We start from the raw sequence: 13097 nt of genomic DNA, 5'->3' as shown, positions 1-13097 counted from the left end.
AGAAATTGCTGGGTTTGAAGGCCGAGGTAGGGAGGGCATTGCTGTTGAAGAAGATTAGATTGCGGGAATTGCAATCCTTGCTGGGCAAATTGAATTTTGCGTGTCGCATTATGCCTATGGGCCGCATTTTCAGCAGGAGGCTGGCAGCAGCGACAGCAGGGGTGGTTCTTCCTCATCATTTTGTCAGATTAGGTAGTGAGTTGAAAGGGGACTTGCGGGTGTGGGCAACTTTTTTGGAAGCTTTTAACGGCAGAGCTTTGTGGATGTCAGACACATGCGTCGCTACTGAGCTAGACCTTTTCACAGACGCGGCCGGGAGTGGTGGGTTCGGGGCATATTGCCAGGGACATTGGTGTGTAGGCCGGTGGCCGGAGTCTTGGGTGCAGAGAGGCATGGTTAAAAACTTGGCATTGCTGGAGTTGTTTCCTATCTTGGTAGCAGTAGTTGTTTGGGGGGAGCTATTCCGCAATAGGAAGATTTGTTTTCACTGCGATAATTTGGGGGTTGTCATGGCTATTAACCAATTGTCGGCATCTTCACCGTCAGTGGTCACCATTTTGCAGCAGTTAGTATTGGAATGTCTGGCTTTGAATTTGTGGGTTGTGGCTAGGCACGTTCCCGGTGTCTCTAACGGCATTGCGGATGCTTTATCTCGTTCACAGTGGGAGCGTTTTCGGGAGTTGGCACCAGAGGCGGACAGGGAGGGGACCGGGTTCCCGAGTCGGCTCTGGGCTCTGCTGGACGGGTAGTCGATCAGCTCATCAGGGAATCCTTGGCCCCGAATACATGGTCGGCATACAATCAGGAATGGCGGAGCTGGTTAGAATGGCGTGAGGTAGTAGGTCTGAAGGAGGATGATGACGAGTTGGCTGTCTTGCTATATATAGGCCATTGTAAGGAGATTGGTTGGTCAGTGGAAAAAATCACGCGCTGCATGGCGGGCTTGGCTTTTGGGTTTCGTGCAGGCGGCAGGCCTGACGTCACTAAGAATTTCCTGATTGCGCAGGCTTTAAAAGGTTGGAGGAGAGGTCATGTCGTACAGGATCAGAGAAGGCCGGTGTCTTTCCAGTTGTTACAGAATATGGGCATGAAGTTAGGGGAGGTCTGTAGTTCCAATTTCGAGGAAAGGTTGTTCGGGGTAGCTTTTTCGCTTGCCTTCTTCGGGGCACTGCGGATTGGGGAGCTCGTGAGTCCAAGCGTGTCCAGGCCGGGAGGTTTGTTAGGAGAGGATGTGGATTTATACTCGGATAGGGTGGAGCTAGTGGTGAGGAGGTCTAAGACGGATCAGTTAGGGAGGGGGAAGAAGGTAGTTCTCTTCTCTGTACCAGGCTCAGATATGTGCCCGGTGGCACGGCTGAGGATATTTAAGGAGGTCAGAGTGGGCAGGGAAAGGGATCCTTTGCTGATTCATGCGAATGGATCCTTTTTATCACGGTTTCAGTTCACAAGTGTGTTTAGAGCAGTCCTGCGGACGTTGGGCCTCAAGGGGGAGGAATACGCGGGTCACTCTTTCCGCATTGGGGCCACAACTGAGGCTGCTAGAATGGGATTTGGGGATGAGTTGATTAAGCGTATTGGGCGATGGGAATCGTCTCGCTTTCGGTCTTATGTTCGTTTAGGGGATTGTTGAGGTTGACTGTGTTTTTTCTGTTTTAGGGCAGCCTCCGTGCCTGATTTGGATTTTAGGACATTCATATGTCTTTTGGGGAGCTTTACGGGCTGATGTCAGACCGAACGGCCGCCAGCTGGGTTTGGATAGAGAGGAGGCAGTGGTTCGCTGGCTGGGAAAACGCGGTATGGTATGGAGTGGAGTGCTGCAGGAATTTCACCGTTTTGTTCGGCTCGATAGGGTTCCCGACATATTAGTTTTGCATGTGGGCGGGAATGACCTTGGGGGCAGACCATTTAGGGAGTTGATACGGGATATCAAGTTTGATCTCCTACGGTTATGGGCAATGTTTCCGGAATTAATCACGGTTTGGTCAGACATCGTGCCACGCCATTATTGGAGGGATGCGAGGTCGGCTGACAAGCTCAATAAGGCACGGATTAAAGTTAACAGGGCGATTGGGCGTTTTATGGCCAGGAACGGGGCTGTTGTGGTGAGGCACAGGGAACTTGAGTCTGGTGCCGGGGCATTTTGGAGAGGTGACGGTGTGCACCTGAATGCTGTGGGGATAGATGTTTGGTCTTTGGGACTACAAGAGGGAATAGAAACAGCGTTCCGGATGTGGGGGGGCGCACGGGGTTAAGGGTTTAACCTCGTGCTTAGTGGCGGAGGGGGGTCCTCGAGGTTGGTGGCATTGAGGCTTAATTATGCGGCGGGGAGGGCCCCATGAGGGGGCTGGACTCCCCTGGGTGAGGTTAATTAATGAGCACTGGGTGTGTACAATTGGTGCCCTCGAGCCAATCGCTATCGGCTGGGGGTAAGAGCTCCTGGAAGTGCTTAGAGGTGTGGATATATATTTATTGAGGGCCTCGGGGACCACCTTCCGTGGGAATGTTTTTGGATTATTGTTTAAAATTGTATTGTTTCAATAAAGATGGCTGCTGTGGCCAATTTTATCCAACAAGAGAGTTATGTCATTTGTGGGGGGTAATTGGGCACAGCGATTAGACAATACCCTGTCATGTAGGAGCCGGACTGGAGGCAAAGCCTGGGGGTAGGCTCCCCTGACAGGGTTTGTAGGGAGCTGACTAGCAGGTTAGTCATAGGAGGGGTGTCTAAGGAGAGGGTCATAAGGGGAGGGGCTTAACGGGGTGTTGGAGGGGTTTATAAGCAGGGTTCAGGCGGGAAATAGGGGTCACTGGGAGATTTTCTCAACAGCTCCCACCCACCCTTCCCTATTTTTTATAGTTTAGGTAGAATATTTGATAGGATGTCTTTTTGTCACAGTGGCCTGTGCGGAGGGGGGTCCTCGAGGTTGGTGGCATTGAGGCTTAATTATGCGGCGGGGAGGGCCCCATGAGGGGGCTGGACTCCCCTGGGTGAGGTTAATTAATGAGCACTGGGTGTGTACAATTGGTGCCCTCGAGCCAATCGCTATCGGCTGGGGGTAAGAGCTCCTGGAAGTGCTTAGAGGTGTGGATATATATTATTGAGGGCCTCGGGGACCACCTTCCGTGGAAATGTTTTTGGATTATTGTTTAAAATTGTATTGTTTCAATAAAGATGGCTGCTGTGGCCAATTTTATCCAACAAGAGAGTTATGTCATTTGTGGGGGGTAATTGGGCACAGCGATTAGACAATACCCTGTCAGGTCAGTTACAATGCATTACACTCTGTTCTTTAGGTGCAGGATTTAAAACACTTCTGTTTATTGTCTTTACTTGAGGCAGTTTATTTTAAACATGAATTGGTCTGAGAAACAGTTGTGCATCCTCTATCCAGGGAACATGAATGGGCTGTATTACGGCATATAGTTATGCCAAAGATAAGCCAATATATATTAACAGTTAAATACGTTGGTGTATTATGATGTAATAAACAAATAAACAAATACATCTAATGTTTAGTGATATTTAAAATGATACATTAAACAGTTTAAACTGTTACTTGTAATACTTATTGTAACAGTTACTGTTTTTCATTAACAGACCGCAACAGTTATTTCTTATTAGCAAGATCTGACAAGCAGACACTCTTCTTGATATGTCCATAGCAGGGGGGGGGGGGGATGTTACTGTTACTGCCCCTAGAGACAAAGCAGCATTGATGAAACATAGCCCTGGGTAAAGACAAACCACAACACCCACCCATTATCCTGCAAGAGAGGGCAGCCCTACACTACTGTACTTTAGCCTTAATGGGTCTGTATTACATCATCATTATCATGACATCATCATGTATCACATGTATACATGTGGGATATATTGACGAGGGAAATGTACAGTGAACATAATAATGAGCAAAAAAAAAAAAAAAAAACAGCCCAAGGCCCTTATTCAGATCTGATCGCAGCACAAATTTTTTTCTCAAAATGGGCAAAACCATGTGTGCTGCAGGTGGGGAAGATGTAACATGCAGAGATAGTTAAATTTGGGTGGGGTGTGTTGAAACTGAAATCTAAATTGCAGTGTAAAAATAATGCAGCATTTACCCTGTACAGAAACAAATTAACTCACACAAATCTAACTCTCTCTGCACATGTTCCATCTGCCTCACCTGCAGTGCAGCATTTTTTTGCCCATTTTTAAAAACAAATTTGTACTGCGATCAGGTCTAATTAAGGGCCATTATGCAGTGTTATATTTCACACAGTGTCACTGAAATTCCATTTACAGTATTTGTGCTTCTATTATCTAACACGTTCAGGAGAAAACACACAATATTCATGAAAATGGGTCAATTAACAGGGATTTTTTCTCCCTCAGTCACTTTGCACTAAGACAAGCTTGTACTCTCTTTTACTATGCTAAAGTATATTAATAAACCACTCTAAGACATCCTGACATAATTTAAACTAGATCGGAGCATCTTCATAGTTTTCGTCTTTTTCACCAAAAAAGGGAAACTTCAGGCCTCTTGCCAGAACAGAAGATGTTGACTCAGATCAAAAAGATTTTGCACGTTTCTTATTCAGGTCAAGTCACAACTTTCCCACACGAGCCGATTTTGAATTTCTCAATTTTGTTTTTTTCACTCCGCCCTAATATATATATATATATATATATATATATATATATATATATATATATATATATATATATATATATATATATCTGCAACCTAGCAAGCAGGTCTGAATTACCCTCTTTCAAACATCTGTTGATGGAACCTATTGGCAATTCAGTGATATTGAACAGAGGATGCCACATTTTTATTGAACATTAGAAATGTTTTCCTTTTTGACTGCGGACACAAAGTTGACATTGACGAGGTCACCAATCACACTGTTGACATCAGTATGTTGACAATTGTGATGACAACAGGGTCAACATATCAACATAGTCAATTTTGACATAGGAAATGTTGACATTTTCAAAATGCCGACACTAAGGGTAGCTTAGACCTATACAGGCAATGCTGAGTCACTTGGGGATGTGCTCAGTGTCTAGGTCGACAGTCCAAAGGTCGACCACTATTGGTCGACATGCAGTAAGTCCACATGGTTAAAAGATCCACATGCAAAAGGTCGACATGAAAAAAGTCGACATTAGTTTCTCACTTTTTTTTTTAAAGGACCTCCACGTCCACTGGGACTTTACCATCCCAGTGGACGTGGAATATTATACTGTGCCAAGCGCAGCTAGGCAACTTTCCCGAAGAATGTCGAGCGCAGCGAGCCATGCGAGGAGAGAGATAAAGTACCAGCCAATCAGCCCCCAACGGCCATGTTACAGGCTGTATTGGAAAAATAACAGGCACTGAGTGTCTAGAACCTTATCTCTCTCCACTTTATCACTCTCCAAAGGCTTAGTCCAGGCATGGCCAAACTGTCCAGCTGTTGTGAAACTACACATCCCAGCATGCCTTGCCATAGTTTTAGCATTCCCTAATAGCAAAACTGTGGCATGGCATGATGGGACATGAAGTTTAACAACAGCTGGAGGGCCATAGTTTGGCCGTGCCTGGCGTAATACATCTTCTCCTATGTCTTTGTCTACAACTTCTTCCACCCGTTTCTAGAGGTTTATATAGAGAGACTGAAGGTGGGCTTACCGCGGTCAGCCTCTTCTCCACCTTGGCGGTGTGCGGGATTCTGTCGTAGCTGCGGATCTCCTTGTAGGCCTTGTGCAGCTTCCACGCTATCCTTACGTAACACGTGATCACCGTTACAGCAGGGCACATGGTGCACAATATAAACATGCTGAGGACGAACGAGAAGCCGCTGGTGGAATTGTGGAACTGGGCCCAGGCGATGGTGCAGGACACACCGAAGGGTTCAGGGCCGTAGTGACCCCAGCCCATAAATGGGAATAACGCCCAGGCCAGTGCGTAGATCCAGATGCAAGTAATTACAATGTAGATTATTTTCTTCTTGATTGTGACGCCTGAAAGGGAGATTGAACAGTTAATGGGTTGGGTGTAACTCTGCTTACAATGTAACGGATTCAGTTTGAAATACCGACGGTCAAAATACCGACATGGTCAAAATACCGACATTTTAAATCCGACAAGATCAAAATCCCGACAAGGTCAAAATACTGACATTTAAAATCCCGACATGGTCAAGATACCGACATTTAAAATCCCGACATGGTCAAAATATTGACATTTAAAATCCTGACAAGGTCAAAATACCAACATTTAAAATCCCGACAAGGTCAAAATACCAACATATAGAATGTAGACAGGTGAAAAAGTCAACATGACTTTCGGTCGACAGGTCGCGAGGTCGACATGGTTTTTTTCACTGTTTTTTTACACGAATGGCGACACAGTCGACATGGACACAGTTACCGCAGCCCCTCGCTTCACTCGCAATGCTTCGGGCACGGTGCCTAGCTGCGCTCGGCACACTATTTTATTCTCCCACCACGCCCTAGTGGATGGTAGGGCATGAAATACCGCCTGTCGGCACATGTCGGGTCAAAAAACTGTGAAGAAACCCATGGCGACCTCGCAACCTGTCGACCGAAAGTCATGTTGACTTTTTCACCTGTCTACATTCTATATGTCGGTATTTTAAATGTCGGTATTTTGACCTTGTCGGTATTTTGACCTTGTCAGTATTTTGACCTTGTCGGGATTTTGACTGTCGGTCAATGGTTGTCGGTATTTTGACCGTCGGGATTTGGACTGCATCCCAATGTAACAATACTTATGTTACATATGTCACATATGTTATATGTGAAAAACTTTTCTACATTATATATTATTTAACTACCTAACGGCCCAATACCACCAACGGGTATCATTGTGACTTTTTGTGTTTATTTTTTATGTTTTTTGGATTGGATTATTAATGAATTATTCACAATGGTCACATAATCTGCATGTGTCATCAGCTGTCCTATTGAAGGACCTAAATTAAATCATATACGGACATTATATGGTTATCTAAATAACACCACTAACTGCCACTGTGTTGATACGGTCATATGACAATTTTCAGTGGCCAACATTGTTCACTGCATTTTAGTACATGTTGTTACTTAACTCTTCATGGCAAATTATGCATCATATGAAAATATAGAGTTATTACTATTTTAAGATAAATTGGAAATAAAAGTTAAGTTTTATTTTACTCATTTAACATCATATTCTATTACTCAAAAGTGTGCCTCCAAAAAGGAATCCTTTCTGTGAACGGCTGCCCACCTCCTGTGGACTACCGTTTCCTTTCTCTGAGTATACTAGTACTTGATTCCTGGGGGCACCTCCAACATTGTATAATTATTGTATGTCACCAATAATATTACTAAGTTGGTTCTTTAAACATTATCCGCATTAATTTCCTTGTCCTGTGCATGATACCACCCCCACCTGCTATCTACCCTCCAGGAATGGCCGTGAGCCTCCTGAAAATCAGATCCCCCTCCCAGCCCCCCTCGAAAAGTTGGGCAAGTTTCCTGCATGCTCCCCAAAGCCCCTGCATCTCCCGGAGCAGCTGAAACAAATTCCACAATCTGTGGGGAGGGGGCGGGACTCAAATGATACAAATCGCGTAATTTTAGCCCTGCCCCCTCCCTACGGACCCGCAAATTGCGGACTTTGTGTGGATTGGGGGTGGGGCTTTGTGGTGTCAGCCTTGTCCCCGCCCCCCCCCACCACCACCACATGCAGCACTGTGTCTCCTCTCGGGGCTTCTCCAGGAGAGGCATCTTTAAAAATTTAAGTATGTCACTATGTTGACATTTTATTCATGGCATCATCATAACTGTGGACATTCTGGTGTTGATGTTATAGACACAGTGGGGTTTATTTACTAAGACGGGAGTTCTGTCAACAATGGGATGTTGCTATGGCCAACCATCAGAAGTGACTTCTAGAAGATAATAGGATGTGATTGGTTGCCCGTAGCAACATACCATCTTCAATATAACTCCCATCTTAGTAAATAAACCCCAATGAATGTGGCTATATGAGAAAATACACAATTAATAAATATACAGTACAGTAGTTGTTACAGGTTGGTTACATCATAAATACAGTAATACCCTTTACAGATCATACATCAACGCCACATCACAAACCAAGAACATCAATGGAAAATTCTATGCTGGGATAAAACAGATATTCTTCAAGACCACTGTGTTCTCTCCATTCCATAGCAAACATAGGTTGACGTGACCTAGGTTATATGTAAATTAACACTTATCAGCTAAATAAAATATAAAGCACTCGTGTAGCTATAGGATATTTATGAAGCTGCTTAAACTGGAACTCTGCTCCAGTGCCGAACTCCAAATGCAAACGTCTGTGTGCACAAAGCACAGTAGTCTTCTTCTTCATAGTTCTAGATAATGATATTACTTGTCATAAGGCACTGGACCAAGTAACCACTGATGGGATTTTACTAGAATCCTTTGAAATGATAAGTTCAGTCCAGAAGTACTAGAAATGCTAGCATAATAACACTTTTTGTATTGTGCGGTGTTGTATCCCTTATGTAAGTGGTTAATTGATTTTTTTTAACATGTAATTAAATGGTTTCAAGGTACAAGCTTTCTCTTAACTGAGTGTTATTGTGCATGACAAGTCAGCCACATCACATGTCTGAGTCACCAGGCATAAAGGTCAAGCTGATCAGACTGCAGGTGCATTTTGTTTACTTGGCTCTATTAAAGATTCTATATAAGCCCAAGCCTGTCACTGTGTTATTGGAGCGCCACAGTATTAAAAAGATGTACAGCGCATAGCCCAGGAGAGCTAAATTTTCTATCAAATTGACTGCTGTGTATGTTCTTTCAATTGTGTCCCATTCCTCCTAACATTTGCAGATTCAAACCTGACCTGCCGCGTAGCCGGCCAGAAAAGGGGACAGAGCTACTGAATGAGTGGGTGTGGCTTCTTGAAAAGGGGGCATGTCTTAGTGTCACAACCCCTGTTTTCATCATTTTGGGGGCATGACCAGTGCTCCCCTAGCAGCTGGGCAACCACCCTGCACCCTCCCTCCTCACTGCTCTGAAGAGGACACTGCCACACGTGGGAGGGACAGCGGGACAATCTCCAAATAGAAGGATTGTCTCACTATCTTGAACGAGACCTATTCTGGTAGGGAGTGAACATGTGGACTAACCTCCTCCCTCACATCCCCTATGCACCTAGCAACCTGTAGGCATCTGCCAATATAATTCACTAAGTATACTGTAAATCCATTATGTCACATGTGGACTAAAAGGAAATGCCGGTAGATGACGGCCATTATTGAATGCCGTAAGGAAAAAGTTATTACTGTAGCGTTCATTCTTGACATTCTTTTTTTAAATTGTTTGTTCTTACTTACTGATGGTTGTGATGGAGCTGGTAATTAGGTATCGGATGACGGCCATTGACATAAGGGTCATCATGCTTGCTACGCCAAAAAAGAAGCCAGCAAATCCATAATACTGACAGGAAGGCTCCCCCCCAATCCACTCATGGTTCCAGGCAGAGGCGATGGCTAAGGGGTACATGCTGATCGCCATCCCCAAGTCAGTTATTGCTAGATTTATAGACAGGAGGTCCGGTGACTTCAGATGGGCCGAACATTTCACAGCTGTGGCCAGCACAACGAAGTTTCCCACTATGGTTATCATGGCTGAAAGAGAATTAAGTTACAGTTTAGTCCATTTTTATGTATTAGCGATAATACATCACTAATATAAGCACAAAATTCATGAGACATTTCCAGTCACAATATTATCCGTACTAGCGACTGATTTTGAGTCGGACATAGTTATGTTCATTACTTAGATCTGGTGCCATACTATTGACTCCGTGTGTCCAACTGTACACCAACCCTATTCCATGTGTCATATCTCTCTCTGATTCTGGCCTTCTAGGTGAGCATCTATGCATATATATTTTAGCGAAACGCCCATTACCCAACATCTTCATCCATTTTTGAAGCCACCCCTCCTGTCCTCCCCCAGTCACCATCCAGGAATGTCTCTCCAATCCAATCAGAATCACGGCGCATGAAAAAAAAAATCATCTTTCAACGGTATCCAACATTACCGCAAGAATCCGGCCCAAGATGTCCAGTTCTCAAAGAACTTTTCCAGATGATAAAACTTGTGGTAGCAGCGGGGATCAAAGTGCACGGAATGGAGTTCCACCACCTTTAATGGTAGTTGAAACTAGTTCCACCTTCACTACGGCCCTGCATAGTAATTGCAAAAGAAAAGCCCACCCCACCAACCATGCCAGTAGGTGATGGAAGATGAAGCTTGTGTTACTGAAAAACTGCAGCCACCTTCACCTTCCTCAGGACCTAGCCGATTCAAAGTTCTTCTCCAAATGTACGCCCCTCCTGGTACACCCAATGTGTCTGTTGGATGGCATTTTGCCCCTACTCAAGTCCCAGCAACTTCCTTTAGTGGAATGGCATATGTGATGTCATGCAAAGGAAGAAAAAGTTAGGTCACCAAGTAGTACACCAGTTAAGAACAGTGACGGGCGATCAGGTGAGGCTGAGCCTTAACGTTCCCAGTATACTCCAGAGTTTTAACTATGAAAATGATTAGAATTAAAGATCTTAACATGTATAGTTTGGAGCAGAGAAGGGAAAGGGGGGACATGATAGAAATCTTCAAATATATCAAGGGTTTTAACATAGTACAGGAGGGAAATTTTATTCAAAGGAAAGGAAGTAATAGAACACGAGGACATGCACTGAAACTGGAGGGAGGTAGGTTCAGGTGAAATGTTAGAAATAATTACTTCACAGAAAGGGTAGTGGATAAGTGGAATAGCCTCCCATCAGAGGTGGTAGAGGCTAAGACAGTAGAACAATTTAAACATGCTTGGGATAGGCATATGAATATCCTTACAAAGAAATAAGGATCAAAAAGGGTTGAGATTACCTGAAGGGTAAAAAAAGGGGCAGACTAGATGGGCCAAATGGTTCTTATCTGCCGTCAAATTCTATGTTTCTATGTTGCTATATTCAAAGATTATTGACCTCACTGCATGTCACTGGTAAGAAGTTGTACGAAGATTGGTCTAGTCAACGTGTAAAATCAGCCATCGATTGACTTTCCAAATAAACAGTCCTTGTGAATATAAAATTAGAGACATGTGGTTTGTGTAATCGGAGCGTGTAAACATTTCTTATAATGATGTTTACCAAACGCAAACTTATTTAATGAAGGATAATTGCAGAGTCAGACTCTCAGTATGTAGGTCTATGGAGCACCATTCAAAGTAATTGTGGGGTTTTTTGAAATTAGTTTTTTCTTTCGTTGTCTTTTTGATTTAAAGGTGTTAAGTACTGTACTTTCTGACTTTCTGGGCTATTTGGAAAAGGCACACACTAACACATGCTGACCCTCAGGATGACAGGTAGGGCACACACCACCACTTAGCTGGCCCTCAGGATGACAGGTAGGGCACACACCACCACATAGCTGACCCTCAGGATGACAGGTAGGGCACACACCACCACATAGCTGACCCTCATGATGACAGATAGGGCACACACCACCACTTAGCTGACCCTCAGGATGACAGGTAGGGCACACACCACCACTTAGCTGACCCTCAGGATGACAGGTAGGGCACACACCACCACATAGCTAACCCTCAGGATGACAGGTAGGGCACACACCACCACATAGCTGACCCTCAGGATGACAGGTAGGGCACACACCACCACATAGCTGACCCTCAGGATGACAGGTAGGGCACACACCACCACATAGCTGACCCTCAGGATGACAGGTAGGGCACACACTACCACATAGCTGACCCTCAGAATGACAGGTAGGGCACACACCACCACATAGCTGACCCTCAGGATGACAGGTAGGGCACACACCACCACATAGCTGTCCCTCAGGATGACAGGTAGGGCACACACCACCACATAGCTGACCCTCAGGATGACAGGTAGGGCAAACACCACCACATAGCTGTCCCTCAGGATGACAGGTAGGGCACACACCACCACATAGCTGACCCTCAGGATGACAGGTAGGGCAAACACCACCACATAGCTGTCCCTCAGAATGACAGGTAGGGCACACACCACCACCTCATAGCTGACCCTCAGGATGACAGGTAGGGCACCCACCACCAAATAGCTGACCTCAGGATGACAGGTAGGGCACACACCACCACATACCTGACCTCAGGATGACAGGTAGGGCACACACCACCACCACCACCACATAGATGACCCTCAGGATGACAGGTAGGACACACACCACCACATAGCTGACCCTCAGGATGACAGGTAGGACACACACCACCACACAGCTGTCCCTCAGGATGACAGGTAGGGCTGCGGTTGACTTCCCACTGTGTCCATGTTGACTGTGTCGACATTAGGGTAAAAAAACAGTGAAAAAAAACACGTCGACCTTGCGACCTGTCAACCTAACCCATGTCGACCTAACGCATTTTTCGACCTAAACACATGTCGACATTGTCCCATGTCGACCTAGACACATGTGTCGACCTTCACCCATGTTGACATAGAACCCTGTCGACCTTGCCGCCTGTCGACCAAACGGTGTCGACCTATTGACTGTCGACCTAAGTCGAGTAGACAATACGATCCACACCCCACCTAAAGCATGGCGAGTGCAGCAAGCATGTGAGAGGACGCAGGACACTAATACGGTGTCCTTGTCGACAGATGTTGACATACAGTATGAGCCCATCTCATCTATCTTCCTTAGGGCATGGCTCAGCATGGCATGGCTAGCCAGGTATCTTTCAAAGGTCAATACACAACTCTTCCAGTGTGAAGCGTTTCGACCCTTCCTGGGTCTTTGTCAAGGTGTCTTGACAAAGACCCAGGAAGGGTCGAAACGCGTAGGGTAGCAGAGGAGGAGGATAATCTTGGATCCAGATTGACAGACTGTGGCTTGAAGAAAGATACACCTGGGATACGAGTCCGGACATCATTCCAGGTTGTAGATTTTTTTGTTGTTAAACATCTGCCCATCTGAAAGTCTGGAATCCATTGTATTTGTCCTCATCACCTTTTATAATTTTGTTTGT

General features: G+C 45.1%; 1 protein-coding gene across 2 annotated transcripts in view; it reads right to left on the bottom strand.

Annotated features, from left to right (window-relative positions):
• Positions 1 to 13097, bottom strand: part of LOC146064808 (opsin-5-like) — a 67645-nt gene that overhangs the window by 33403 nt on the left and 21145 nt on the right. For both annotated transcript variants that reach the window (XM_083178697.1, XM_083178696.1), the window contains exons 2-3: positions 9394 to 9687; positions 5664 to 5995 (exon numbers count right to left, since the gene is read on the bottom strand). In XM_083178697.1, the coding sequence (XP_083034823.1) occupies positions 5664 to 5995; positions 9394 to 9685 (624 nt within the window). In that variant the 5' untranslated portion in view covers positions 9686 to 9687. The remainder of the gene's footprint in view (positions 1 to 5663; positions 5996 to 9393; positions 9688 to 13097) is intronic.

Source organism: Crinia signifera, chromosome 3 (genome assembly GCF_055691185.1).
Source record: "Crinia signifera chromosome 3, ASM5569118v1, whole genome shotgun sequence".
Lineage (NCBI taxonomy): Eukaryota > Metazoa > Chordata > Amphibia > Anura > Myobatrachidae > Crinia > Crinia signifera.
The sequence above is the reverse complement of the archived record's forward strand: the minus strand, read 5'-3'. Positions and strand labels throughout refer to the sequence as shown.